The 26,988-nt window shown below is 40.3% G+C and overlaps 1 protein-coding gene across 10 annotated transcripts in view; it reads left to right on the top strand.

Moving 5' to 3' along the window:
* Nucleotides 1-26,988, top strand: part of LOC132697746 (obscurin) — a 40,945-nt gene that overhangs the window by 9,086 nt on the left and 4,871 nt on the right. For 3 of the 10 annotated variants that reach the window (XM_060663341.1, XM_060663342.1, XM_060663346.1), the window contains 41 exons: nucleotides 2,337-2,429; nucleotides 6,487-6,786; nucleotides 6,837-6,990; nucleotides 7,042-7,752; nucleotides 8,407-9,531; nucleotides 9,621-9,721; nucleotides 9,938-10,073; nucleotides 10,458-10,709; nucleotides 10,979-11,120; nucleotides 11,172-11,356; nucleotides 11,412-11,841; nucleotides 11,893-12,026; nucleotides 12,077-12,139; nucleotides 12,310-12,519; nucleotides 12,573-13,496; nucleotides 14,033-14,155; nucleotides 14,290-15,120; nucleotides 15,347-15,634; nucleotides 15,783-16,028; nucleotides 16,082-16,450; nucleotides 16,593-16,610; nucleotides 16,794-17,020; nucleotides 17,072-17,239; nucleotides 17,714-17,900; nucleotides 18,077-18,482; nucleotides 18,587-18,965; nucleotides 19,015-19,173; nucleotides 20,250-20,494; nucleotides 20,559-20,863; nucleotides 21,133-21,487; nucleotides 21,933-22,259; nucleotides 22,379-22,616; nucleotides 22,671-22,953; nucleotides 23,007-23,305; nucleotides 23,362-23,666; nucleotides 23,746-23,913; nucleotides 24,081-24,305; nucleotides 24,363-24,507; nucleotides 24,795-24,927; nucleotides 24,983-25,154; nucleotides 25,789-26,255. In XM_060663341.1, coding sequence (XP_060519324.1) covers nucleotides 2,337-2,429; nucleotides 6,487-6,786; nucleotides 6,837-6,990; nucleotides 7,042-7,752; nucleotides 8,407-9,531; nucleotides 9,621-9,721; nucleotides 9,938-10,073; nucleotides 10,458-10,709; nucleotides 10,979-11,120; nucleotides 11,172-11,356; nucleotides 11,412-11,841; nucleotides 11,893-12,026; nucleotides 12,077-12,139; nucleotides 12,310-12,519; nucleotides 12,573-13,496; nucleotides 14,033-14,155; nucleotides 14,290-15,120; nucleotides 15,347-15,634; nucleotides 15,783-16,028; nucleotides 16,082-16,450; nucleotides 16,593-16,610; nucleotides 16,794-17,020; nucleotides 17,072-17,239; nucleotides 17,714-17,900; nucleotides 18,077-18,482; nucleotides 18,587-18,965; nucleotides 19,015-19,173; nucleotides 20,250-20,494; nucleotides 20,559-20,863; nucleotides 21,133-21,487; nucleotides 21,933-22,259; nucleotides 22,379-22,616; nucleotides 22,671-22,953; nucleotides 23,007-23,305; nucleotides 23,362-23,666; nucleotides 23,746-23,913; nucleotides 24,081-24,305; nucleotides 24,363-24,507; nucleotides 24,795-24,927; nucleotides 24,983-25,154; nucleotides 25,789-26,255 — 12,028 coding nt within the window. The remainder of the gene's footprint in view (nucleotides 1-2,336; nucleotides 2,430-6,486; nucleotides 6,787-6,836; nucleotides 6,991-7,041; nucleotides 7,753-8,406; nucleotides 9,532-9,620; nucleotides 9,722-9,937; nucleotides 10,074-10,457; nucleotides 10,710-10,978; nucleotides 11,121-11,171; nucleotides 11,357-11,411; nucleotides 11,842-11,892; nucleotides 12,027-12,076; nucleotides 12,140-12,309; nucleotides 12,520-12,572; nucleotides 13,497-14,032; nucleotides 14,156-14,289; nucleotides 15,121-15,346; nucleotides 15,635-15,782; nucleotides 16,029-16,081; nucleotides 16,451-16,592; nucleotides 16,611-16,793; nucleotides 17,021-17,071; nucleotides 17,240-17,713; nucleotides 17,901-18,076; nucleotides 18,483-18,586; nucleotides 18,966-19,014; nucleotides 19,174-20,249; nucleotides 20,495-20,558; nucleotides 20,864-21,132; nucleotides 21,488-21,932; nucleotides 22,260-22,378; nucleotides 22,617-22,670; nucleotides 22,954-23,006; nucleotides 23,306-23,361; nucleotides 23,667-23,745; nucleotides 23,914-24,080; nucleotides 24,306-24,362; nucleotides 24,508-24,794; nucleotides 24,928-24,982; nucleotides 25,155-25,788; nucleotides 26,256-26,988) is intronic. The other 7 variants (XM_060663348.1, XM_060663347.1, XM_060663343.1 and 4 more) reach the window with 7 other exon arrangements.

The raw sequence follows: 26,988 nt of genomic DNA, 5'->3' as shown, positions 1-26,988 counted from the left end.
TTGAGCGTAATTAGGCCTCGACCGACATTGCAAAAAGGTCTAAAAATAATTCGGAATTCGCAAGAACTGCGCGAGATGTCTTTTTTTCTCGTCATAGCGAATCTAGGAAGTTATTTTCGTAACTAGGCGTACTTTATTTTTACGATTGTGGAGGAATCCGGTGTTTTCGAATAAGGCCTCCGCAAAACATCGCTCTGTCTTTATTCAATGGCGAAACTTACTCATAGACGATTTCGACGGAAATTTATCCTCCCACCAAGAGATATTTCCAGTGCTAAAAACACTGATCTAATTTTCTTAACGTTCAAAAAGTTTACGGTTCATGTGGTTCGATTACCAGACATCCAATATAATTTATTAGCATCTGCGGTCTATATTGGATTTGTGAATAAAGGCAAATAATGAGGTCTAAAAGAATGGTGTTGAAATCTTAGTGATGAAGCCTTTTGTGTATGTTTCATGAAAACTAAATCCACTGCACAGGAAATTGGCCATATTACAAAAACGTCTCATTTTTTGAATAATACAAAATCTGCTTTGATTTTAATCGATATTTTTTTATTGAACTATTTTTCAGGACTTTGGAAATCTGGTCATTTTAATTGACGTTCACAATAAAACTTATTTATTTATTTATATATTTAGAAATGAATGTTAATTTGTGCTGAAGAAAGGCTTCAACGATAACTAAATCCATTGCACGTCATCGAACAGAAAATTTGCCCTTTTAATCCGTTTTTTTTTAAGCAGTCTGAAAATATGATAACTTTAGTTGACGTTGACGATATATTGGAAGGACATTAAGTTGATAAAATTAAGCGCTATTTTTATTTATTTGATTTGTTTTTCAATGACTGCTGACGTTAATGTGTACTGAAGAAATATGGGTGGGTTTCCATTTATTTATAATGGATTTTATATCAATTTTCGTTAGTCTTTTTGCAAAACTTGGCAAGGTTTCTTACGGCTGTTATTGTTAGATGCTGTAACTATTTTTTTAAATAAAAAAATTAAAACTCCCTGCTTTAACAGCAGTTACGGGCAACAGGGGTTCAAGATCAAAACATTGGATAACCGAAGCTATTAACTGTTTTCGCATTTTATCCTCACAATTAATATGGTTTAAAAAACAGTTTAAAAAGCTACTTTATAGACCAATACAATAAAGAAAATGGTAAAAACTAATACAAAATCTTATCTCGATTGACCGACAAGACCAGTTATTGCCAGTGCATAAAAATAGGCAACAACAGGATATTTTTAAAATTTTAAAGAAAGCATTTTTTAATATTATAGTCACGCTATCACCATACACAATAGAAGAGTTTTATACTACGATAACAAAACTTGAAATATTGTTATTTTGATGATTTTAAATGCATATGTACTTTCAGTAATAATGTATTATTATTATTATTATTATTATTATTATTATTATTATTATTATTATTATTATTATAAAAAAATGATTATGGATTAATTATAAAATTCAAATAATTAGCATCGTAATTTCAGTCTTCGGGTAACCAACATCATCTAACAAAATATTTTAAAATGGTGACTATTCGTTCATTTACCTGTGGTATCCAATCTATGTCTAATGTATGTAGTTAAAAGAATCGATAACAATAGCAGATCTGGTTAGCTTCTGATGACGGGCAAGGGATTTAATTTTGGATAAAGTATAGTATTATATGGTAAATTATGTTTCCCGAAAATATACGTCGTAGAGATTTTTGCGGCTCCCTTGATAATTTTTAGTCGACAACATTTATCTTGCCTCATAATGTAGTATTAGTTTCTATATAAAGTCTCAATTTGTTGCTTGACACAACTACTTGAGATTTATTTGAGCCACCCAGTCTTAACAATGCCAATCGTGAATACTAAATTTTCTTTGCGAGAGTGCCAAGTAAGAAACTCAAATTATGAATTTATTTCCGCTTACGGCAGTAAAATGTTTCATGTCGGTGATATTATTTTCGATGTCGAAGGTCAAGGAGAAGAGACATATATATCATAGACAATGATAAAATGGGATGGGGGTAAGGCTTGAGAGTAATATCGATGATGGTTGCGATATATTTTTCTCTGTTGGCAATTACGCCGTCGAATTGATCTTATAATAGAATTTGGCAGAACCCGCGGCCATTACCGGCGGATCAACGTTATAAAATCTGTTTGTCGGTTTAAATTGGAACGTTTTACTCAAAATAAGGCCGGCACGATAAAAATCTAATGAAATTTTCCATACGACGAAAAGGGCAGACAGCAGCATTTTATCGCCACTTGCGGTCAAACTTCGCGTTTCTTTCGTAATAAAATGCAACTTGCAGGAGTTGTCACAACGCCTGGGTGACGACAAGATCATAGCCGAACATCTGAAACTTCCAATCCAGCGTATAAACGACTACCAGCTTCTACTAAAGGTAAGTTCCCATTGTCCGAGACGAACTTTCAATATGCTGATTTTTAACTTACGGAAAACTTGAGTAAGGTAAACAAAAATAACATTTTTTATAAAAATTAAATAAAACCCATAGAAAATGGATATCTAAAAAGTCAAACTCAAATTAGGGTCTCGGAAACTTTAGAAAATGTTCGGATAGTTCTAAGTTTCTAATTTCAATGCTTAACAACACTTTTTTAACATTTTTAAGTAGTCTTGGAGATACTCTGGAATAACCGGATATTAAAGATTACGTTTTTATTTATTTTCTGGCATTATTTGACGTGATAAGTTACAACGAAAACTACTTGCACATCGACGGTGATTATTATATCTTATAGTTCAGTTAGTTTCTGGTTTCTACTATCTAATAGTTCGGATCCTTCATTGATGTACAATTATGTACAATTATAATAACCGCAACTTGACTTTATTGGTAAATATTGTAAACATTACCTTTCAGTACTATTTACAAAACTTCTGGATTGCTCCTGGGTCGGTTTTTGCTGAGTCGAACTTGCTAACGTTTCGCCCATCATCCTCTTGGCTTCTTTAGAGTCTAACTGAAACAGTTTCAATTCGTAGTAAGTAGCAAGTTCGAGTCAGCAAAAACCGACTATGGAGGAATCCAGAAGTTTTGTAAATAGTATTACAGTAGCCTGTGGAAGTTGCTTTGAAAAATTATCTTTCAGTTTTTGACAAATCGTCGCCTCAGGGTCATTAGAGGCAAAAGGAAAAAATCGAGATTTTTTTTAATTCAAAATTATAAATATAAACTAGAGGAACATAGGGAGATGTGTTTTAATGAATTAAATGCCTCTAATACTATAAGTACCCAGCGGCCACTTTTTCAGTGAAAAGGAATGGATAACTTTTAAACCGTTGAACATAAAAGAGTAGGTTAAATGAGATTGAAGATTTAGATGTGCATAATGCCTTGAAATTAAATTATCGGATGTGGACTAAGAAATATTTCAGAAAAACGCAATTAATTGATTTCATTGTTTAATTTGCTTTCTACTACAGTTATTTCCAACTTTACAAAAAAAAAGTATATAGAAGGTTCAAAATTCGTTTCTTCGGAATTAAGTAGTATGTCCACAGGATGTTCGAATTTTGAACCAAGATTAAAAATTTTGTAGAACACAGTACTGTTCAACTAATTGCGAATTCTTCTTATATTTTTTATAAGGAATATAAAAGAGTTTTCTCTGTAAAATTGTAAATAAGGGTGCTAGGAAGGAAAATACTAAAATCAACGAAATTGGATTTTCAAAAATGTTTGTTAGTACACCTCTTGTTGCTAGCTTCAGCGCATTATTCATCTTAATACATAATTTTGTTCTATTTAACAGACTGTGTATCTTGGTTTAAAAGTTATCCTGGAAAACCCACCCTTTATATGTCACTGCTGCGAAAATACAAAATTAATATTGTAATCAATCAAATAATTAAATTAAAATTATTACTAAGAGGCCTTTGAAAATAAAGATGGGGAACGAAAAAAAAATTGCGGGAGTAAAAAAAGGAGAAACAAATAAATTATTTTGCGAGACATGTTTTACACCGGAGTGTAATAAACTTATAAATATTAAAGAAAAAATAAGACAAAAATAATAAAAAATAAGATGCAGTTAGCTTGGGTGATGCCAATTTGATTCTCGAAACGCACCCTCAATTCTTCATATCGTTTAATAAACACCTAATTCAGAAGATTCGGAATGGTAATTATAACAGATTTTTTTTAATTAAAAAATGAAAATAGGTAAGTTTTCTCCGAAATAAATGTTGTATTATAATATTTATTTATTTGCAATGACTTAAATTCGAAAATGTAGAGTCGGTAAAATATTGACCAAAATTTATTTAAGATGAAGCACTTAATGAAATATGAAAATCATTTAAATATTTTTAAACTCGATTTTCTCCGAATTTAAATTTTACACTTGCTCTGGGGCGTCGAAATGAGATTGTTAAGAGTACTGAACAAATTTAACAATTCCCGTATCTAATAGATTCCTTGTCATTTGCTGCATAAGCCAGTAATTTACGTCTTGACATTGTCGAACGTAGGCAAAAAATCGCTATGTGGGTCAACATTTTGCTATTTCTGGCGTTCTAAATTTACAAAAGTTTCCAACACCGGCGCCTCATACGGAGCACAGCCAATATCAATTCTCAATATCAGCGATTTTCACAAAAACGCGTGGAGCGAATTTTAACGTGCCGTATTTCCTTCGCCGAAATTAATGTATATTTATTTATAATTTTCGGAATTTTATTACGCAATCTAAACACGTAAAATTTTATTACTGGCAAGGCTTTTAGGTCAATGTGCTGGAATGGGATTGCATAGGGACCTGCAATTAGTAGGAGTAGTTATTTCAATTTACAGGTTGCAGTGGAAGTTTTCTTCAGTCAGACTACCCCTGTTCATTATCCCCCGTGCGCCTGAAGGAGATTTAAGAAATCAAAATTTCTACAGTATAGATTTGCAGCTAGATAACCAGAAGATTTCACATACATATAGGGTGTCACAACAATTAATTATATAAACCCTTGGAATCAATAAAATATTACAACTTTGATCATTTTTGTACATTAACATAAGTTAAAAGTTATATCCATCCAATTTATGATTTTGCGACGTTATTTAGGACAAAACAAAACAAAACAAAACTTATAATAAAATACGAAATTTATAAAACATCCGGAAAGGAATGCTTATAGCGTTTTACAATACAAACTTTACAAAAGTCATTAATCTTAAGCTTAATTTGTGTTATTGTTAGCTTATTACGGTTTTGAGAAAATTCTTCAAAACAATTAAAGACTATTTTTATTAGGTACCTAAGTATATCTTCATAAAAGTTTTCCTTATTCAAATTTCTGAATGTAAAACTTAGAACATATAAGACATAATCATGAAATGTTTAAACAATATAAAATGATACACATACAAATGCACAACAATTTTATAATGCCTTTTTTTTCTTTATGCTAACATTTTTAAAGCATAGAATAATAATAATGAAACACTATATTTAATTATTTTTAGGTTCTGAAATATACGGAACTTGAATGTTTAAATTTAAATTACTTTAAAATGAAGGCTCGTGATAATTTAGTTAATAATATACTCATATGCACAGCAAAACTAAATCCAGTAATCAAATCAATATACGTTCAGTATATAATACTATTGTTATTGATAGTATTCATTAAGAAGGCATTATAGGCATATTCATTAAGAAGGCATTATAGGCATTTGCAGCTAGCTAGCAACAATTTAGATTTATTATATGTGCCAATTTTAAACCTTTAACACATTTTATAATTTTTTGTTAAAAGGTCGAACTTAAAAAATAAATGCAATTTTTGTATTTATGTTACATACTTCGTAATTTATTTTCAAACGAACTTGTCTCTTTCTTTGAGTCGTCTCTATACATATCTTCGTTATAATAAAAATTAAACTAGCATCTTTGGCTTATTGATGAAAACCGTTAAAATACTCCTACAAAATTAAAAAAACAACAGGTATCTACATCCAAAAGATGACATTGACTTTCCGTCAAAATAACACCAAAATTTTTAGTAGTACAAAACGGCTCAAAAATTCTTCGAAACTGCTATGGCGGACGCTATCGATAATTGTATCTATTACGTGGGAGTAATTGCAGTCCTCGTCGCTTTGATTTACATCTACAGGCATTTGTGAGCCCTTTGGCAGGTAATCGAACATTCACCGCTGAAGCTGCGGTTGTCATGTCGTGTGTCATTGCAAAATTCTACGAGTACATTACTTCCCCAAACGCGATCCGAATTTTAGAGTTTTTCGCTATAGGCATAGTCTTGTATCGAATCTTCCGCCGTATACGAACGATATTGTGACATGGAATTCGAGGACTGCTTGTATTATTTGGGACTACTCACGTTGATTATGGTGATCGTCCACTTGCTCCATAGGTTTTCTTTGATTTAAATTCGCGCTTGACAGATACTCCTTAGTACTAAGAACCGCCCAACATTTCCAGGAGTTGGTAAGATACAGCGCTTGTCTAGAAGAAGACAACGCGGACCTACAGAAGGCACTAGAATTGATGCTAAGTGTCCCCCATAGGGCACAGGACGAAAAATTTACTTCTAATATCGAAGGTTACAAGGGTAGCATCCACAAACTCGGTCGGCTTCTAGCGCACGACAGGTTCTCCGTATCTTTCGGAGAAGTTACCAAGGAGCGTTACCTTTTCCTCTTCAAAGCACGCATACTCATTTGCAAAGTTAGACGCATTGCCGACGACAGGTCAATTTTTCAACTTAAAGACGTTATAAGGGTAAACAGAAACCCTGAGACTTTCGATATGGTTCAAGTTTTAAATTTTAGCTTCCGCAAGTAGAGGTTAAAGATCGTCCCGAAAGTGAGTACGTATTTGAGTTGGTCGACAAAGCAGGCGGTCAGTCTCTGGTACTGAAAGCCCATCGCGATCACATCAAAAAGTCTTGGTTGAATGAAATCAGGGAATTTGCCAAGGAATACGGTGAGATAGGTTAAATACGTACCAAACGACTCTAAACCGCATCAATTGCAGGCGAGAGCGAGGAAAACACTAGCGACGAGTTCCAAGTAGAATCTCCTCCAGAAGATCCATCGCCACCGATTCCATCCGCGTCCAAAAGCAGCAAATCTCAAATCCCCAGGCCCGTGCGCTTAAAATCGCAGGAGGAACATCCGAACGGAAACCAGAAAAAGGACCTCGTTGGCGTGAAAAAGACCAAACAACAAGACACTCTCATATCCGAACTTAAAACAAGAACAAAGTCTAAAGAAGAGACAACAACTTCAACCACCACAGATATCGTTCAGTCGGATACGTTGAAGAATCTTCTGACTCCAGAATCTGAGACTGTCGAACAGTCCGAATTCCACTTGAAGCGGATCGAAGCCGTTGAACCGCTTCACACTGTTCCCAATCCAAAGTTAGTCTCGCCGAGTTCTTCCACTGAGAAGACATTGGTTCCTGAACAGCCTGAGTTGCCGGAAACTGAAGACCCGCATCAGCTAAGACGTATTAAAGCAGTCGAGCCTCTGATACACCTGTACAATCCTAGAGTTCCGGAAGAGAAAGTAGAGTACGTGCCCAAGCTTCCCCCGGATCTAGTGCCTGGTAGTGCTTTGACTAAATTATATAGTGTAGAGTCGCTAGGTGCCAGTGATACCGTCCTTACCGATTACAAAGTCGGTATTGAGTTTAATGTTGAAGTTCTAGACGACATGAGCAGAAGATACGCTTCAAGTAGAGGTTTGTGTGCATTTCGGAGTGCCGATAATAAAAAAATAACCAGTTTCGAGTATGTTCGCTTGAGTTCAACCTAATTTAACGATCCACAGCATACCAGTTTGAAAACTAATACTATAAAAAACATTAAGTAACGCTTTTCAAAGCTACGGGGTTAACTCCTAATTTTCTGTTGGACCAACAAGCGCTGCACCAGCTAAGGCCGCTGGTGTGTAGTTGTTTTGTTTTCACATTTTTAATGATATTATCAATTATCACTGCCAAGCTATTAAAAATATTATCTTTACCACTATTTCAATAAAGAAATATTTATTAGGTGTCTCATTTCAAATATTTTATTCCAAAGTTTAGAGAAACGGCAAAGGATGTTTATTTGTTTATCGCTCTTAATTTCCAAATTTTACAAATTTTTCGCCGGGGGAAATTATTTTCAATTGGCAGTTATAGAAATGAAAAATATCCAACAAAAATTAAGGGTATACCCCGAACTTTGCTGCATGGGCGTCTCGCTAATCCAAAAGAAAATTGTTTTTTTGCCACCACCTTCCAACTCTGCAAAAAACGAGCATCCGTTCGCCGAAAATAACGACAACGCCGTGGCTTTAGCTTCCACGCAGGGCCCCACACTCGAAAGATAAAAACTCTGTCCATCCACAGACAGCGGTGGCTACGAGTCATCCTACACCAGAAGATCGGGACAGTCTTACAGCGCAGAAGGCCCGTCGAAATATGGTACTGATTCCCTCACCAGTGGCTCCAAATATGAATCCGCCAGCAGTAGATACGGAACTGATTCCCTAACGGGTAGTTCTAAATACGATTCCCCGGGTAGCAAATATACCTCCGAACCGACGAGTTCGGCAGGGTCCAAATACGATTCACTGTCTTCGTCTAAATACTCCAGAAAGTCTTACTCGACAGATGCTGGCGATTTGTCCAGCTTAACCTCGAGTTATTCTAGAAAACCTCTGACAGAGAGCAACGACAACGATTACAGTTACTCTAGAAAGCCTCTAAGATCGGCCATCGACGAAGATACTGGAGACTCGTATAGTTACTCGAGGAGGATCAAAAGCAATATAGGGGATGATGACGGCGACTATGCCAGCTCCTACTCTAAGAAGATAAGCAAATCTATCTCTTCTTCAGCCGGAGATGGCGACGGCGAGAGTTACTACACCAAGAGGTCGCTGAAAGGCACATTAGAGACAGAAGGTGCCGGAGATTCGTATTCTATCAGAAAATCAATAAAGTCTTCCATAGAAGGTACGGGAATCGAACCGGCAGAGTCGTATTCGACGAAACGATCTCTCGGCTCGGAGTTGGGTTCCAAGTACTCCCGAAGGTCAGTATCGACGGAGAGCAGTGACGTCGAAACTAAATACGGTCGACGGGCTTTAACGAGCAAAGGCGAGGACGATACCGAAGATCTGATATCCAAGTACTCGAAGAAATATTCCCGTGCTGAATCAACCGAAAAACGCGGAGCAGGAGACGAGGAAGACGTATACGCGAAGTATTCGAGAAAGTATTCTAGGACGGATTCGGCGGGTAAAGATGAGGGAAGTCAGTACTCGAGGCGATATTCTTCGAGAAAGGAGTCCGTAGAGACGAAGGCTAAAGAGCCGGAAGAAGATCCCTATGAGAAGTACGCGCGCAAGTACTTGCGCAAAGATGAAGAATCGGAAACCAAATCGTACTCCAGAGAGGCCAACGTGTCTGAAGAGGATTCGTACTCCAAATACTCGAAACGGTATGCCAGCAAGGAGTTGAAAGATAGCGGTAAGTCATTGTCCAACCTCTTGCGTTCCGAACTAACCTCACCTAGTCGCATAAATTCCTGCGTTTAAATCTTACCGATTTAATTTTAGAAGTGGCAATCGAAGAAAACGCCGTCAACGAGAACTCCAGGGCCGAATCAGTGACCATACGGACAAAGGAAAGCGCTAGTTCGATAGAATCCAAATCGCAGGTAATCGTAACGGCTTCAAGTGCGTCAGCTTCAGCCGCTCGCATAGAACAATCATCGGAGATGGATCAGAAAGCGACCAGTACTGAATTCAAATCAGCCGTATCACAAAGAACTTCCCTAACGTCCATAGAAAAGACCACGTCAGCTTCGCTAACCTCGCTTGCTCTTGCCGATTCGGAGGCGACCGTGGTAAAAGTATCTGCTTCGACTTTTCAGGAGAAGACATCAGAAACCGATTCCTTATCCATGACGATGAGAACGACCAGGGAGAAGTCAGCGGAAGAGAAAGTGGAGGAATTGGGGGATAACAGACCACACTTCATCAAAACTATTCGCGGTACGAGCATCGAACGTAAGTTTTGTTGATTATTGTAGTTAAATTTTATCAATTTCAACACCTGGGAGCCCTCCAGGGTAGGTTAATAAGGTACTCTGCTCTCCGAGTTGGATTCTTATATATATATATATATATATATATATATATATATATATATATATATATATATATATATATATATATATATATATATATATATATATATATATATATATATATATATATATATATATATATATATATATATATATATATATATATATATATATATATATATATATATATATATATATATATATATATATCTTATTAACCTAGCCTTGCATCTCTGCGAGTTTCACGACGCAAACTTGGGCGTATTCGCTCGAAATTTAAATTTGCTTTCCCTGACGTCGACAGCTGGCGAGAGCGCATACTTTGAGGTGCTGCTCAAAGAAAAACCGGACGTGTTTATGTGGCTTAAAGACAGCAAACCGTTGAACGGAGACGGTAGTCTATCGGGTAGGATCCAAACGATCGTTTGTGGCAAAGGCGAGGAATACAAATTGGTGATTAGGCAGGTGAAAGAGGAAGACGGCGGTATATACACGGCGATCGCGCAAAACGCCAACGGAAAGGCGTCTTGTTCTGCGCAAATGGTCGTTCACGAATGTTAGTAGACGGAATTTGAGTTTGCCGATTGAACTTGTTCTAAATCGTGTTAATTTCACCGTATTTGGTGCCGAAAAAAAATGTGTTTAACATCTCCCGTGTTTTATTTCGTATTTGTTCAGATCTAACAGGTTATACTTTTCAGGCAAGATGTCTGTGAACACGTATCTAACCGTATATGTACTTGTTTGTATGTACGTTATGTACGTCGAATGTCAGTCAGTACCCTTTTACACTCTTTCCTCTTTTAATTTATTCCACTTCCACAGTGTCGACTGAAGAGCGTTTGGAAAAATCCAAAACTGACAAACCAGAGTTCTTGGTGTCGATGAAAGATGCAGAACTTCTGGAAGGGACGTATCTCCGTTTCATGGTCAAAGTGGTGGGCGAGCCCAATCCCGATATAAGTTTGTATGTCTAGATCACCATATTTAGACCACCACCACCAATAAGTGAATTTAGCTTTAAGGAGGGCAAGAAGATCCAAGAGAACCAGGACCGGCTGCAAGTGATCCGAGAGCATTCTGACAAAGGATTCTACGAGCTAGTCATCCCCGAAGTAAAAAAAAGTGACGCTGGAGAGTATAAGTGCGTCGCCACCAACAAGTTCGGAGAAGCTTCGTCCGAAGCGGTCGTCACCGTCACCGGTATACTCTTGCATATCACCAATTTGAACCAAGTTGGTGAAATGTGTGTGTTTAGATAACAAAGAAATCTTCGAAGAAATGCCGGAAGGTGAAATTCTTCCTCCCGGAGAAAAACCCATGTTCCACTGGAAAAAGGACGGTGCCAACTTCGAACCTGATGAACGTTTCAAGGTTCTGATGGGAGACGATGAAGATTCATTAGCGCTGGTATTCCAGCATGTGAAGCCCGACGACGTTGGACTATACACTTGCGTCGCTCAGACTTCCAGGGGACACATCAGCTGCAGTGCCGAGTTAACAGTTCACGGAACGGTGAACCAATTGTTTAGGGAACCCGAAAAGCCGAAGTTAATTGTAGAAAAACGCAATCCGATCGTAACCGCCGGAAATCAGGCGATGCTCGAACTCCAGGTGAAGGGGTATCCGAAGCCCCAGGTCAAATGGTCACATGACGGTAAACCTATCGAACCCAGCAGTAAATACAAGTAAGTCTCTTATTAGTGACCAATATAAAATATAAATAGTGGATTTTGAAGATTTCTCTACGAAGATGAGGAGAGCATGTCCCTTATCATCAAGGATGTGAAGTCAGAAGACGCGGGCAAGTATCAGATCATTGCAGAAAACGAGATGGGTTCCGATACAGCGGAGATGGACTTAACCGTTACAGGTAGAAAGTTTAATTTAATTATTAAGATGAAATATTAAACATTTTTACAGCCCGAAGATATTTTTTATCACGAGAACACTTTGAATACGAGATAAATTGCGTAGTCGTTATAGGTAACACTGCTAAATAGATGTTGCACTTTTATATGTCCGTGTACTCTTCAGCACAAACTATCTGTTCGACACAATACTTTGAAATTAATTTTCTTCCTCACACAGTGCTGTCACTTCTTGGTTGACTCTGGTTAATATATGCCGGTAAAACTTGTCGATTTATTGTTTAGCTCCGCCGAAAATCAAAAACAAAATGGAAGACATCAGCGTCCACGCCGACCAGCTGTTGAAAATGACTGCAGAAATAGAAGGCATACCCCAGCCTAAGGTCCAGTTTTACAAAGACGGCAAGGAAATCAAACAAAGCGAGAGGGTCAAAATCGTGCAGGAAGGCGAACAGTACAGCCTGGTCCTCGAAAAAACTTCGCTAAAGGATACAGGTACTTTGTGTCAAATTAAATACTTTGCTGATAATAATGACCGCTCGATTTAGGCTCTTACTCGGTGGTGGCGACCAACGAACTAGCGCAAGTTTCCCAATTCTGGAAACTTGACGTTTTCAGCAAGCCGAAAGTTGTTGAAAAATTGGGAGCTGACAAGCAAGTCTCGCAAGGCGGAAACGTCGAGTTGAAAGTGAAGATCGAGGCTGAGCCCAAGGCTAAAGTGACGTGGTTCAAAGATGCAGAGGAAGTAAAGTCTAGCGAACATTTCATCGTCAAAGAAGACGGCGACACTTACATACTGAGGATTACTGGTGCTGTGACGACCGACGCCGCCAAGTACAAGTTCAAGGCAGTCAATATTCACGGGTCTGGTGAGGACGACGTAACCGTCAACGTGAAGAAAGCACCGAAGATTATCCAAGGCCTCCAAGACATGACAGTCACCGAATACGATAAGAACGTAGCTCTTGACGTCAAAGTCGAGGCGTTCCCGAAGCCAGCAGTCAAGTGGTACTTGGACGAAGTTGAAATTCAAGAGACGCGATCAGAATTCACCAGGATCGAGTCAGATGATGGTGTCAAGCTGGTGATCAAAGAAGTAACAAGCGAACTCTCAGGCCAGTACACTTGCAAGTTGAGTAACGAAGTGGGCAGTGCGGAGACCTCCGCCAAGCTGACAGTGAACTGTGCCCCGAGAATTATTAAACATCTTAAGGACACCACGGTAGAAGAGGGAGCCACTCTTCATCTGGAAGTTGAGGTTGGCGGTTGCCCACCGCCTACGGTCAAGTGGTTAAGGAATGGAAGGGAAGTGTCTGCGGACGCTCGTATTAAGATAAGCAGGGATACTCATAGACACGAGACTTTCAACTTGGCGGTGAATCTCATCAAGTACGAAGAGCAGGGGGAGTACGAAGTTATGGTGACCAACGCCTATGGAACTGTGAGCAGTAAAAGCTTTGTCACTGTCCACAGTAAGTTCATGTAATTTAATATTCGATGAAATTTATGTTTATCTGTACCAACTCAAATCAGTTGTATCTAAATATTGCGGTTGATATTAGAACCTTGCTGACGAGGTAACAACCTTGCAACGTAACTTATAGTGTAAGTATAGTGTATTCTGTCCCGGTCTGTGTTAAATGTAAATTTTGCCGGCAAATTCTCTCAAAAACACAAAAAAAACTATGTGAGTATAACGCGTTGATCCCGAGTAACTGTTAGAAATGATAAACGCATGCTTAACAGCAGTAAGTTGACCTCCTATCCAGTCAGTAGTATTCCTGATTGAACTGACCTGTAAAATAAGTATTTAGAGCTTTGTATCCAATCGAGTCAACCTTTGTTCATTTTCTAAGAAAAATTAAATATACTGGGATCTGTAGTACTGACCTGCAGCAATTTTATTTACCATTTTGTCTCTCATCAAAACACTTATCCCTAATTGCACGATTAGAATTTTACCCCCTGTTGTGACGTTTACCTACCACGTTATTCCCGACCATTACAGAAGTAACACACACCGACGCGATCGAAGAAACCGAAGAACCACCGAAAAAACTAAAAGTCGAACAATTGGAAGAAAGTAAAGACGTCGAAGAAATTGAACCGCGAGCACCTCAAAAGCCGCAAGGTAAGATCGTTCCATTTCCTCCAGTTTTTTTTTTTTTCGTATATAACCACCCAAAATGAGTGAGTGCTTTTCATGTGCGCTTCTGTCTACCAGTAGTGTAACTTACATTGAAACTTACCAATTTACACGAGTAGGTCACGAGAAGCTCAAGAGTGAACGCAAAGAGGCTGTGGTGAGCAAATCACCAGAACCGATCGTCGAAGAACCCGCTTCCCCGCAGCCCCCAAAGAGGGGTACGGCGGCAATTATAGAGGAAGCGGTTTACAATGAGGATTTTGAAGAATCCTCTAGGTCGAAAAGCATCAAAACGCAAGAGTTGGGTAGAAGGAAATCATACAGGGCGAAAACCGTAGAAATTGAAGAAATAGAAACTGTAGAAAACGTTGTTGCTAGTGGAGATAGAATGCACGCGGAAGTTGGAGAATTAAATACTGATAAACAGCGGAGAAAGGGTATCGCCGCAACCAAAGAGACGATTGAAATACAAGAAGAAAACAGTCCAAAATCGCCTGAACCTCTAGAAGTGCAAGTGAAACTACGGCGCGGCATAAGCGCCAAAAAGGAAAGCATAGAAGAAATCGAAGAAGAGGCGCCTAAAATCCTTCAAGAAATCACTGCAGATGCCGATATAAAACTCAAAAAGCCAGTAACAGCCATGATCGGTAGCGCCGATGACGAAGAAACGATCACTAAATACGCAGTTGTCGCTGATAATACGCAATCGCGCAGTTCCAAGTCTGCCAAAGGTACCTTAGAAGAAGTTAAGTTCATGGACCAAGCCGCCAAGCAGAAGATGGAAGATACATACGAAAAACCAGAATACCAACAAGCTAGAAAGGACCGCGACGAAGAAAAAGACGAGCAAATTGAAAACCTATTAAAGAGTGCGCAAAAGCAAAGAAGTGTGATCGAAGAAATTTCAGAGCACCCGGAATTAGCCGAAACCAAAGCTGATTCGCCCAAAGGTATTTTAAAACCGCTGATACACCTGTTTCTACTTTAATCCACACTTTCGACACCAGAATGTCAATGCACTTGTCTTAAAGAACGTTCAATGTTGGCTTTACTAACTGCAAGCTCTAGTAACATAACCCCTCACTGCTGGATGCTTTCGGGCAAACGCGGTAAGTGACTCGCACAGACTAAAACGTCCAATTTTAAGTTCAAAAAAATAAATTTCCGATTCTTTAGCTGAGCCGATCATATTGGATACCAATATGAAAGACGGATCCAGACCGGAGTCTTTGGACATCACTTACATCGTAAGAGGCTTTGCCAGTCCCCCGCCGGTTGCCACTTGGACGTTGGACGGAAAAGAAATTAAACCGGATGCCCATCTAAGGATGACCGCCAGCCAGAACGGTGAGGAGTTCAAGCTGGAAATCAAAAAGTTGGAACTTAAGGACGCCGGTATCTTCGAGTGTACCTTAACCAATTTAATGGGTTGTGTGAAACAACAAGCAGTATTAGAAGTAACACGTAAGTATATTCGGAATGGTTATTCTTTAATGTGACTCTCTCATTTTTCTTTATTTAAATGAGAGCACCGTTTCTGATATTTTTGGTTTAGCAAAGTTATCAACATTTTTTATACTTTCCTTATCTCTCATTGGGTTTGCTTTATCAGCCGAAAAGGACTTAAGACGACCGAAAATCAAGGAAAATCTGAAACCTCAAACCATAACAAAAAAGAACGGGGTGACGTTCAAAGCCGTGATAATCGGAGACCCGATTCCGGATGCCACATGGTATAAAGACGGTAAACCCATATCTAACGCAGAGTTTGAGAAGAACAAAATCATTATTGAAACGGAAGATCACGACATTGAGGACGGGTTGAAAGAATGCACCTACAAGCTAACCATACCCAGATGTAAGCGTTTTCGTTCAAATGAAAGCCACAATGTCGATCATAACTGATTTCAGGCGAGAGATCCAACCAGGGCAAATACACGATCAAGGCGGAAAACAAGTGGGGAGAGTGCGAAAGTAGCGCGCAACTTACCATCGTCTTGAGACCGGAAATCGAAGGGCCGGAGGATGTTAAAGTAGTGCCGGGTGAAGCCACCGAATTCACGGTGGTCGTTCAAGCCAACCCGGAGCCCCAAGTGTTGTGGGTTAAAGATGACAAGATGATCAAAGCCAGCGACTTGATTTCAATCGTCGACGACAAGGCAAACGAGACGTACAAGCTGGTATTCCACAAGGTTATGCTGGCGGATGAAGGGTACTACAAGGTCATCGCGAAGAACGATTTGGGGGAGAGCAGTGCCGAAGCTAGATTGAAAACGATCAGTAAGTTGAAATTTAACTTTGTTCAGAAAAGAAAAGCTATATATTGAAGAGTCTGTAATATCCACAATATTCTTGGTATATTCTGTAGTGTCATCGAAACCATAATTAGGAACATTACTTATAATGACTCGTTCTTTTCCAGAAGAAGCAGAACCAACTAGTAAGTTGTTGTCTTTACGGTTTCTGCTTTGTTCTCAATTTAGTATTTAGCACATTTAGCTATTATTGTACGCTATAACAAATCTTGCTCATCAAAATGGAGCCTTACCGCCAAGCAAATAATATAACATTCGCTGAACAATAGAGGGGACTGTAATATTTTAAAAGAGATTTCTACTTCTAGCCGAGAGACCCAAATTCATAACGGGTTTAAGTGACGACCAAGTGGAGGACCAAGGTGAAATTAGTCTGATGGTGCGCGCAGACGGCCTGCCCAAGCCTGATATCCGCTGGTACATTAACGGTAAAGAAATAACGCAAGACGAGCGACACAAAATTATAACAGTCAGCGACGCCCAAGTAACCAGCACGCTGTCCATCACAAACTTTTCAGAATCGGACGTTGGAATCGTGAGTTTTTAGAAAATGACGGGTTCAAATGGTTCAAACGTTGGGTTGCAGTATAAAGCTGCTGCTATAAACGTGGTTGGTGAGGCGGAAACTCATGCACGAATTGCGATGGTACAAACTGCGCCCACTTTGGGGAAGAAACTGGACAGGAACGTCGACGTGAACGAGGGGGAACCTTTAGAACTGAAGGCCAAGATATCGGGAAGCCCGAAGCCCACGGTGAGTCATTTTTGTACCACTATTTTAGGCAGAAGAATATATAGTACGCAATCGCAATCAAGTATACCGTTCGATTAGCGTCGTTTTGTTTTCTATTACTCTGTAAAATTCCAAGGATCCTTGTTTACTAATAATAATTATTTTTGGTCGAAAACCGTTGAACTTATATATATATATATATATATATATATATATATATATATATATATATATATATATATATATATATATATATATATATATATATATATATATATATATATATATATATATATATATAGAACCAGAAAACGTAGAAGCATTTTTTCGATATTGTACAGGGTGTGTCAGATATTGAGATTCGACTTCCTGTTGGAATTCTAACCTTCTGCTACAAAAAAATGTCCACGTCCAACTGACCAAATTATCACTCCAAAATTTCCACCGTTCAAGGGCTCAGAAGTAAATATATTTGTAACATTGATCAAATTTCAGGCCATTTGGTACAAGGACGGCGAACCGATTTCTCCGGACGACGACAACGTAAAAACCGAGTTGCTACCAGACGGTACCGTGAAACTCACCATAGAAAAATGTTCACCATCCGATAGCGGCGCGTACAAGCTCGTCGTCCGAAACCCCAACGGTGAAACGTCATCGTTGTGCGCGGTAGCGGTTGCTCGTGAGTATTTTTGGTACCGAGCTTATATCCTGAAAAGGTATTAAACGGAATGAAGTAACAGTTGTTTTATTTGCCTCGCCGCATTCATCCCTTAATCGCTAACGGCTTCGCGCAAATTTTCAGGTACGCCGTTCACATAAATTTAATCTTTAAGCAAAATTAACTTTGGTTTGCAGCCAAACAACGCCGACCCAAGTTCCTCAAGTGTTTCAAGGACGCGAAAGTACCCATCGGTCAGGAGCTCCGTTTGGAGGCGAAGGTCGAAGCGTACCCTCCGCCAGACATAAAATGGTTCAAGGACGGGGTACCAGTGAGACCGTCGTCGAACGTTCACTTAGAGACCCGTCCCGATGGACGGGTCGCTCTTATAGTCGACGAGATGAAGCCGGAAAACGCTGGAAAATACGAGCTCAAGATCAGCAACAAACTAGGAGAGGCAGCGGGCGACGCCGTGATCACCACAGAGCGCAAGCCTGTAAAACCTGAATTTTCCAAGAAGCTTTCTCCCCAGACGGTAGTAGAGGGTTTCCCGGTAAAACTAGAAGCCAAGGCCGACGGATTCCCGAAACCCAGCATTGCATGGTAGGTGCACGACAAAAACTGATAATCAACATAGAACACAAGGGAGAATTTTTATAATTGTCATAAATTAACTGAAATTTAGCTCTGTATAATTCCGTTCTTAGGACTCGCAACGGCGCCGAAATCGTGTCCGATAACAAGCACGTGAAGATAACGGAACTACCAGACGGCACCTCGTGTTTGGTGATCGACGCGTGTGATCAGGTGCGGGATTCGCTCACCTACAAGGCGGTGGCGAAGAACGTAGCTGGAGAGGCGGAGACTTCTGCCCCGTTGACAGTCCAATCGTCGATGAAATCGGACGAACCGGAGGACCGTCCAATGTTTTTGCATTCGTTGAAGGACGTAGTCGTCGACGAAGGTCAACCGCTCACGTTGGAGGCGCCCTTCACGGGCAATCCCATCCCTAGCGTCGACTGGACGAAAGACGGACAACCTCTGGTGCCTTCTGATAGAATCTTGATGACGTGTGACGGACGCAGGGTAAAAGAGAAACGATACCGACCTGGTATTTCTTAATGTGCACTTTTAGGTTGGTTTGAGGATCGATAACGCGCTTCCATCGGATGCGGGCGTATACGGGGCAACCATAACGAATCCGTTGGGTCAAGAATCAACGCAAGGGAAGGCCTCCGTGAGGAAGGTGTTCCAACCGCCGGCGTTCACTCAGCGGTTCACGGATCTGCAGCAGGTGAATATTGCGATGTTGTGTTCGTTTTTATTATTTTAAGCTCACAATCTTATGTCACAACAGTCACGTTTTTTAATACTACATCATTAAGTGAGAATAAAGAAAAAGAAAACAACATAACTCTGTATAGACCAGCACACGATTAATGATCATGACTTGCCTGTCCCATCATAAATAGACCAATAAAAAGCTGATTTACAGGGAGGTGTTTGGCAGTCGTTATTTGCTATTGCCAATTTTGGGTGCCATTAGTTTACCATCAGGACATGACAAGTGAACTTTTTGAAATTTGGGTAAAAAATTCTTCTTCTAAATATACCACCAGGCAGCGTAATAGTTTATGATAATGCTAGAAATAATAGCATTTTAGCTAAAAAAGTACCGAATATCAACAAAAAATTTTTTAGTCAGCATACCCTTTATTTTTAAACGTAAACGTTTACGTAACGTAAAAACAGTTGAAGTTTTGAGAACCAGATCGTATGATAAAACCTATTTCGTAGACGAGGTCATAAAAAATCCGGTAATATACGCCTTAGATTACTGTCTTATCACTGTGATTTGAATGTGAATTTGAAGATGTTAATCGTGTACTAGACTTGGAAAATTATATTATATGATGATAGTAATAGCACAGATTCAAACTATTCTGATAACTAATTTTATTTAATATCTATTTATTATTTATATAATTAGAATTATACAGTACGCAATACAATTTCCTTACTACTGATTCGTTGGTAAAAAAATGCCTACGAGCAGATAAATATCTTAATGGAATTATTACAGTCATGACCATTTATCATGTATCGGACTATATATATCATGGCAAACTTTATTTCCTGACTCATTGGTGTCATTTTTTCATCCCGCCGAAAGATCCAGTGGCACGACAATCATTTTATATTAAATTTGTTGAGCATTTTTTTAAGAAAACAACTTTTTTCACTTTTCATTAAGTTATATGATATCATTTCAGTAACACCCATCAAATGTAATCAATTAGGGAGCATTTAATAACATGTCTTTGTTTTTGATAACATTATTTGTTTATTTATTTTACGGTTAACTTTCAGCTGCCCGGCAGGGATGCCAAGTTTCCGTGCAGAGTTACTGGCGTGCCGCAGCCTGACGTGCACTGGACAAAGGACGGAGAACCCATACGAGAAAGCGATAAGTACCACATCAAAAGGGACGGCGACCTCTGCTGTCTCTATGTTATGAACTGCGAGCCAGACGATGCTGGTGTCTACAGAGCAACCGCCGTCAACTCCGAAGGCGAGGCGATCTGCACCGCCTCATTGGAAGTGGTCAAAGAAATGTAAGCTCTTCCACGCACGCGGGTCGACTATCTCTACATCAGGCGTCGATATTTTTTGTCTTAGCAAAATTCAACAGAAAATCGAGCCTCCGACCTTCCTCAAACGTATCGGAGACACGGAGCTCTTCAAGGCGATGACGGCGAAATTTACAGCTTGTGCCTCGGGTATTCCAGAGCCCGAAGTCGAATGGTTCCACAACGATCAGAAGATATATCCGTCGAAGAGGATCATCATGGAAAAGGACACGGCCGGTCTGTTGAGGCTTTCAATCCTCGGAGTAGATGAAGACGACTTGGGGAAATACTCTTGTAAAATCAGCAATGAACACGGCAGTGATATATGCCACGCCAATCTCAAATTCGATGAAGGTAAATTATCGCTCTAATAAATATAATTAATTAAAATGATTAAATAGCGACAAGATAAATTTAAGCAAAAACCGTGTTGAACTATAATATATTAACATTTTAATATTTAAATAATATAATTAAATTATATAATTAAAATTAAACTAATTAATTTCTGTAATATAATTAAAATAATTAAAATGGATTAATTCAATTAATTAATTAATTTTGGATCGCTTAAAGTAGCTCAAGTCGCTCAATTAAATAGTATATATATATGCTTTTTATAGGCCTGGAAGCCAAACCTAAACGACCGATGACAGATCAGTACACCGAATTTGACAAGTACAAGCGCAGCGGCGCCCCGGTACCACTATCGGACCCTCCGATAATATCCCAAATGACGGATCGGCATTGTACATTGTCCTGGAAGCCATCGATACCGTCTGGACCCAGAGAGCCCGTGACGTATCAGCTGGAGATGTGCGAACTGCCCAACGGCGACTGGTTCACCGTACGTACCGGGATCCGAAGCTGTACCTGCGGCGTTAGAAACTTGGAACCCTTCCGCGATTACAAGTTCCGGATACGCGTGGAGAACAAATATGGCGTCAGCGATCCATCACCTTTCGCCATTACTCACAGGTAGGAACTTCACAATGAGGACACACCCGTACTCGTCGTTTCTAAAGTTTTGGTCATATAATATATTGAGAATTTAATGAATTTGGAACCTCGTTTTCAACCAATAACATCTGCCATTTCAAACCAACCAATAAGACCAGGCGGCGTTCACCAGCCAACATGAATTCCGACAGTTCGTCCATTGACATTCAAATTTCAGTTCCCATAGTTAATTTTCAATTTCTGATAATCAATAATATATCCTAAACCGTGAAAAAGTGAGTTTACAGGTTATCACAGTTTTTTACGAGGAATCAATACACTAAATTAAATACTGGGTGTCCACATAATTTTTAAAAGTTCATGGAAAGCTGAGTACCCGGTATAGGCCAAATATGTATAATTTAAAAGTAATTTATGTTTATAATGATTGAAAGAATTAATATATTATAATTGTTGTTATTAGGCAAAAGTTGGAGCCGGATTTGCCCCGATTTAAGCCCTATTTGCCGCCCGACATCGATTTCCGACCTGAAACGTCGCCGTACTTCCCCAAAGACTTTGACATCGAGAGACCACCTCGCGACGGTATGGCGCAGGCGCCCATATTTCTGCGTCAAGAACATCCCACGCAGTACGGGGTCAAAGATCAGAATACCAACTTGTTTTGGTTCGTGTATGGCTATCCCAAGCCGAAGATCACGTTCTATTTCGACGACGAGTTGATAGAGTCCGGTGGCAGGTTCGACATGAGTTATACAAGAAACGGGCAGGCCACGTTGTTCATCAACAAGTAAGTCCGCGTATTCCGTAGATTTGTCAAAGAATCCATTGCCTTTGGTCGAGTTTTAAGCAATTTTGCTATTAACACCACATTGTAAAAGCTTTAAATTTGTTCACTTGCCCGAACAGAATGCTCGATCGTGACGTAGGGTGGTACGAGGCAGTGGCAAGGAACGAACACGGCGAAGCGAGGCAGAGGGTGCGTTTAGAAATCGCCGAAGCTCCGTATTTCATTCGAAGACCCGACATCGAATACGTAATGGTGCGAGGTAGGTGCCAGTTCACCGCTAAGGTCGTAGGCGTGCCCTATCCGGAGTTAAAGTGGTACCGCGATTGGAAACCGCTAGCCCCCTCTAGTAGAATAAAGGTGAACTTCTTCCCCCTGTACTTTGTCGATAATCTATGCACGGTGTCTTTTCAGATAGCGTTCCACGAACCTGACACCACCGTCCTCACCATAAACGATGTCATCTACAAAGATGAGGGCTTGTACTCGATCTCGGCGCGCAACGTCGCCGGAACCGCTTCTTGTAGCGCGATGCTGTACGTCGAGGACAACGATCACGAGTACAACATCCGCACGTACTCCAATCTGTCTCCCATCAAACCCCACAAACGTCTCCACACCGATTACTACGACTTAGGGGATGAACTTGGTCGCGGCACCCAGGGTATCACATACCACGCGGTCGAACGGATCAACGGTATCGGTGGTAAGCTGGAGGAAATGCGACGAGACTGAAAATAACGTTGACAGGTCGAAACTACGCCGCGAAGATAATGCACGGCCGTGGCGATTTGAGGCCGTTCATGTACAACGAACTGGACGTGCTGAACCAGCTGCGTCACAAGAAGTTGATTTCTCTTCACGATGCTTACGAAACGGACGACACGCTCGCTCTCATTTTGGAGCTCGGCTCAGGGGGCGAACTGGTGCAGGATTATTTGCTCAAGCACGACTATTACACGGAAGGGGATATCGCCGGATTCATCAGACAGCTGCTTCAGGGCCTGGGTTACATGCACGACAAGGGTTTCGCCCACATGGGCTTGAATGTAAGTGGTTTATTGTGTGTATGAGTATTTTGGGGTATTACTGGAAAAAATTTCAGTTGGGAGATTTACTTCTGGCGCATCCGGGCGGGGACGACCTGAAAATAACGGACTTAGGTCTATCTCGACGAATCAGTATGGCCCATCTCTATCCCCTCCCCTACGGCATGCCGGAATACGTAAGCCCGGAATGTGCGAACAACGAGGGCGTGGGCTTCGGTCACGACATGTGGAGCGTGGGTATCATCACCTACATTCTGTTATCTGGACGATCGCCTTTCCGCGGGGCCAACGATAGGGAAACTCTAACCAATATTCGGTCTGGCCAGTGGTTGTTTGACGAGGATTGGTGGAGCAGAATAAGGTAAAGGATCAACTCGATTCAATTGTCACCAAATATAAATCTCATGTAAAATGCCTCTGTTGATCATTGTCATTTTCAGTGTTGAAGCCAGAGACTTCATTTCCAAGCTTTTGGTTTACCATCCTGACGGCAGGTTGGACGTAAGGGCGGCACTCAAACATCCCTGGCTAGAGAGGGCCGACAAGAGATACCAAGACGAGTATCGTATATCTTCCAAGTATCTAAGTGATTATTGGCGTTTATACAGGTGAGCCATGTCAAATTGATAATAACAATAACATCCATAATTACCTTACGTTAACGTCGACTGCCACTTTAGCACTTACACAGCTTCGATATAAAATAAGATTCAATTCAGATGTCAAAAATTACAATCTAGCGATCTCTTGTGATTGAGACTAATCACTTATTCAGGGAATGGTACGACAACGCGTCCTGCAGGAACTGGTTCAGACGGCGACCCCTGGAGGGAGCTTTCACGCACCCGTCGAAAATGGTATATCCTCCAGGGGAACGGTACACGCCGAGGTCAACTCCCGCGCCAGCGGAGAAAGCGCCCAGAGTAAGAACCTGGGAGGACCAGCTACCGTCTCGATCACCTCTCAACTACGAAATCGGCGTTATCAAGTCCGAGAGCCAGTGAGTGATAACTAACCGCACCACCGCCTCTGTCAATGATAACATGGTGTTTTGCAGCTACCAGAATGGCCCCGACACGTACCTGCTACAGCTTCGAGACGTTGACTTCCCGGTACGCCTGCGCGAATACATGAAAGTTGCCGGGAGCAGAACCCCGGGTGCGGCATACATCGTGTCTGACGAAAATGGCTATGATTGGAGAGTAAGTAATGTAGGGGGTGGCCGCAGTGTCGCTTTATTTACATCACTGATCAAACATTTCTATCGACTGTTTCCGTCTTATCAATTTGAACCAATCTTAATTACGCTGTCAGTATGCTTTGTTTGATAGCTAAGCAGTTCGCCAGTGGCGACACCAAAGTCGTTCCGTGGAGCCGAATAAAAAATAACAGAATATCAATTCAGCCATAGAATGCGCTCCAGATTCACACGTTTAATTATGGTACGTCATTTCTATAACACCCTGTATAATTGCGAATTCCTTTTTAGACTCCTATCATTCGGGAGCGTAGACGCTTTACCGACATCATGGACGAGGAGATCGATGACGAAAGGAAGGCCCGTATAAACAGGTACGGCCCGGGAGACACCCCGTATATTAGAAGACTCAAACACGAATTGGGTAAGTGGACGGAGACATGCAAGCAACCGATACGGTGACTAAAACCGTTGTGCAGGCTCGCGTTTGGACACCTACGTGGAAGCAGAGGCGTTCATCGAGAGCAAACAAGAAGGCAGACCGCCATTTTTTAGGGAAAAACCTCAGCTGACCGCCATGATAGAGGGAAAGGACCTCGAATTGACGTGTCTGGCGGTCGGGGAACCCACACCCATTGTGCAGTGGTTTAAGTATGTACGGTATCACTAGAAAAGTGGTTCCCAAACTTGAAATTGCACGCTATTATATAAGAAGGCCACCGAAACACAGGCTTTGCAATAATTTTAATACGTCTACGTTCACGTTGAAAATATTGTATTAGTTTCCCATAATTTCCCCCAATTTAGAATTGCGAAAATTGTATGAGTCGGTTGTTAATGTTATGTTTATCTAGCTAGAGTCAAGGTGTACTCTAAGGAACTCAACATTCACTCTTTATCACAGATTCTTAAAGTTGAAGTGAATTAGAGGGAAAGCATAGGTCACAGAAAGGTGGCAAATCATTCATGTGGAATAAGAAAGGACCGAGCACGTTGCCCTGTGGGACACCGGATTTTATTTTTTCTCTAGTTGAATTCGTTTTAAGTGCCTACAGATACATTAATTACTTCTCTATTTCCCTTTAACATCACTTCTTGCTTTTTGATAACTTCAGAGGTTTCATGGTAACGTTAGTGCCGTTAGTAGTTTAGGGTTCTTAATAAATAACACTTCTTGTCATTTAATTACCTAAGGATTATTACGATTCACTTATCAGCACTTATCTTCAGTTTGGGAACCGCGGCCGTATTTTGGATTCTATCGAGCAAATTTTGGGTCTTACAGAAACGATTCCATCGTTGCCGAGTCGCATCGCATAAAAATCTTCACAGACGCAGAGGGTCGGTCTCACTATCGCCTAACTCCAGCTCTAGCGTTCGATCAGGGCATGTACAAGATAGTCGCGAGGAACAAGGTCGGCCAAACCATCGCTCGTACTAGGATCGTACTAGGTTTGATTCCCGACGAACCCGATAGTCCTGAGATCGACGGCGTGTCCGACACAGAAATTTTGTTGACGTGGAAACAGCCAAAATTCGATGGCAACGCCCCCGTCATTTGCTACAAGCTGGAGTACAAACGCGCAGATGACATGGAGTGGACCAAGAAAACGGAGAATATAGACCACGAGTTTTATTTGATTGGCGGTTTGGAACCGAACACGTGTTATATATTCAGGTTGGCGGCGAGAAACGCTATTGGCTGGAGCGACCTGGGGGTACCGACGGCTCCGGTACAGACCAAACCAGACGGTTAGTTTCTCACCACTTGATGGCTTGAATTCTACCGCTCGGTTTTATTTTCTGCATCATCAATCTCGTTGACTTTTGTTTAGGTAAAGTCTGTTCATAGATATAAGAAAGTGACTAACTGATACGAATTGAGGAAAAACCCGGGCAAGCTGTAAGAATGAACTATAGCCGAACAGGTCCGTACTTTGCTTAGAATTTAACAAGATTTAGTCAAATAAACATTGTTTATGACTTCCTTAGTCTTAATAGAATAGTGTTTTCTACATTTGGGCGGGAGCATCTCCAGAGATACTGGATACTGCACATATTTTGCATAATTAGCACACGATTCAACACACGCCGTATTACACACGAAATAAGAATGATTACTAATAAACTTAAACTAAGGAGTATACCAAACCAAAGAATATTAAACACAGGTAGATACAAAATTATTTTCTATTTCGGACCATAATTTTAACTGAATTTAAATTTCGAAACTTTAGGTAATAATCTTGTTGCATTGTATGTTAATGACCACCGTTGGATAATCCCATTCAAAAGCAATTGGTCACTTTCTTATATCTATGAACACACCATAACTTTTTTTTTTTTGCTAAAAGCAGGATCCATCTGGTCGACGTATTGCTTTAACTAAATCCAATTCATGAAAACAATGGAAATAAAATGTATGGCTTATTTTAGTTAGTTTACGGGAAGGTATGGTATGGTCCTTAGCTGCAAACATATTTTA

Source organism: Cylas formicarius, unplaced genomic scaffold (genome assembly GCF_029955315.1).
Source record: "Cylas formicarius isolate icCylForm1 unplaced genomic scaffold, icCylForm1.1 PGA_scaffold_2__14_contigs__length_35257938, whole genome shotgun sequence".
NCBI lineage: Eukaryota > Metazoa > Arthropoda > Insecta > Coleoptera > Brentidae > Cylas > Cylas formicarius.
This window is presented reverse-complemented; position numbering and strand designations above follow the sequence as displayed.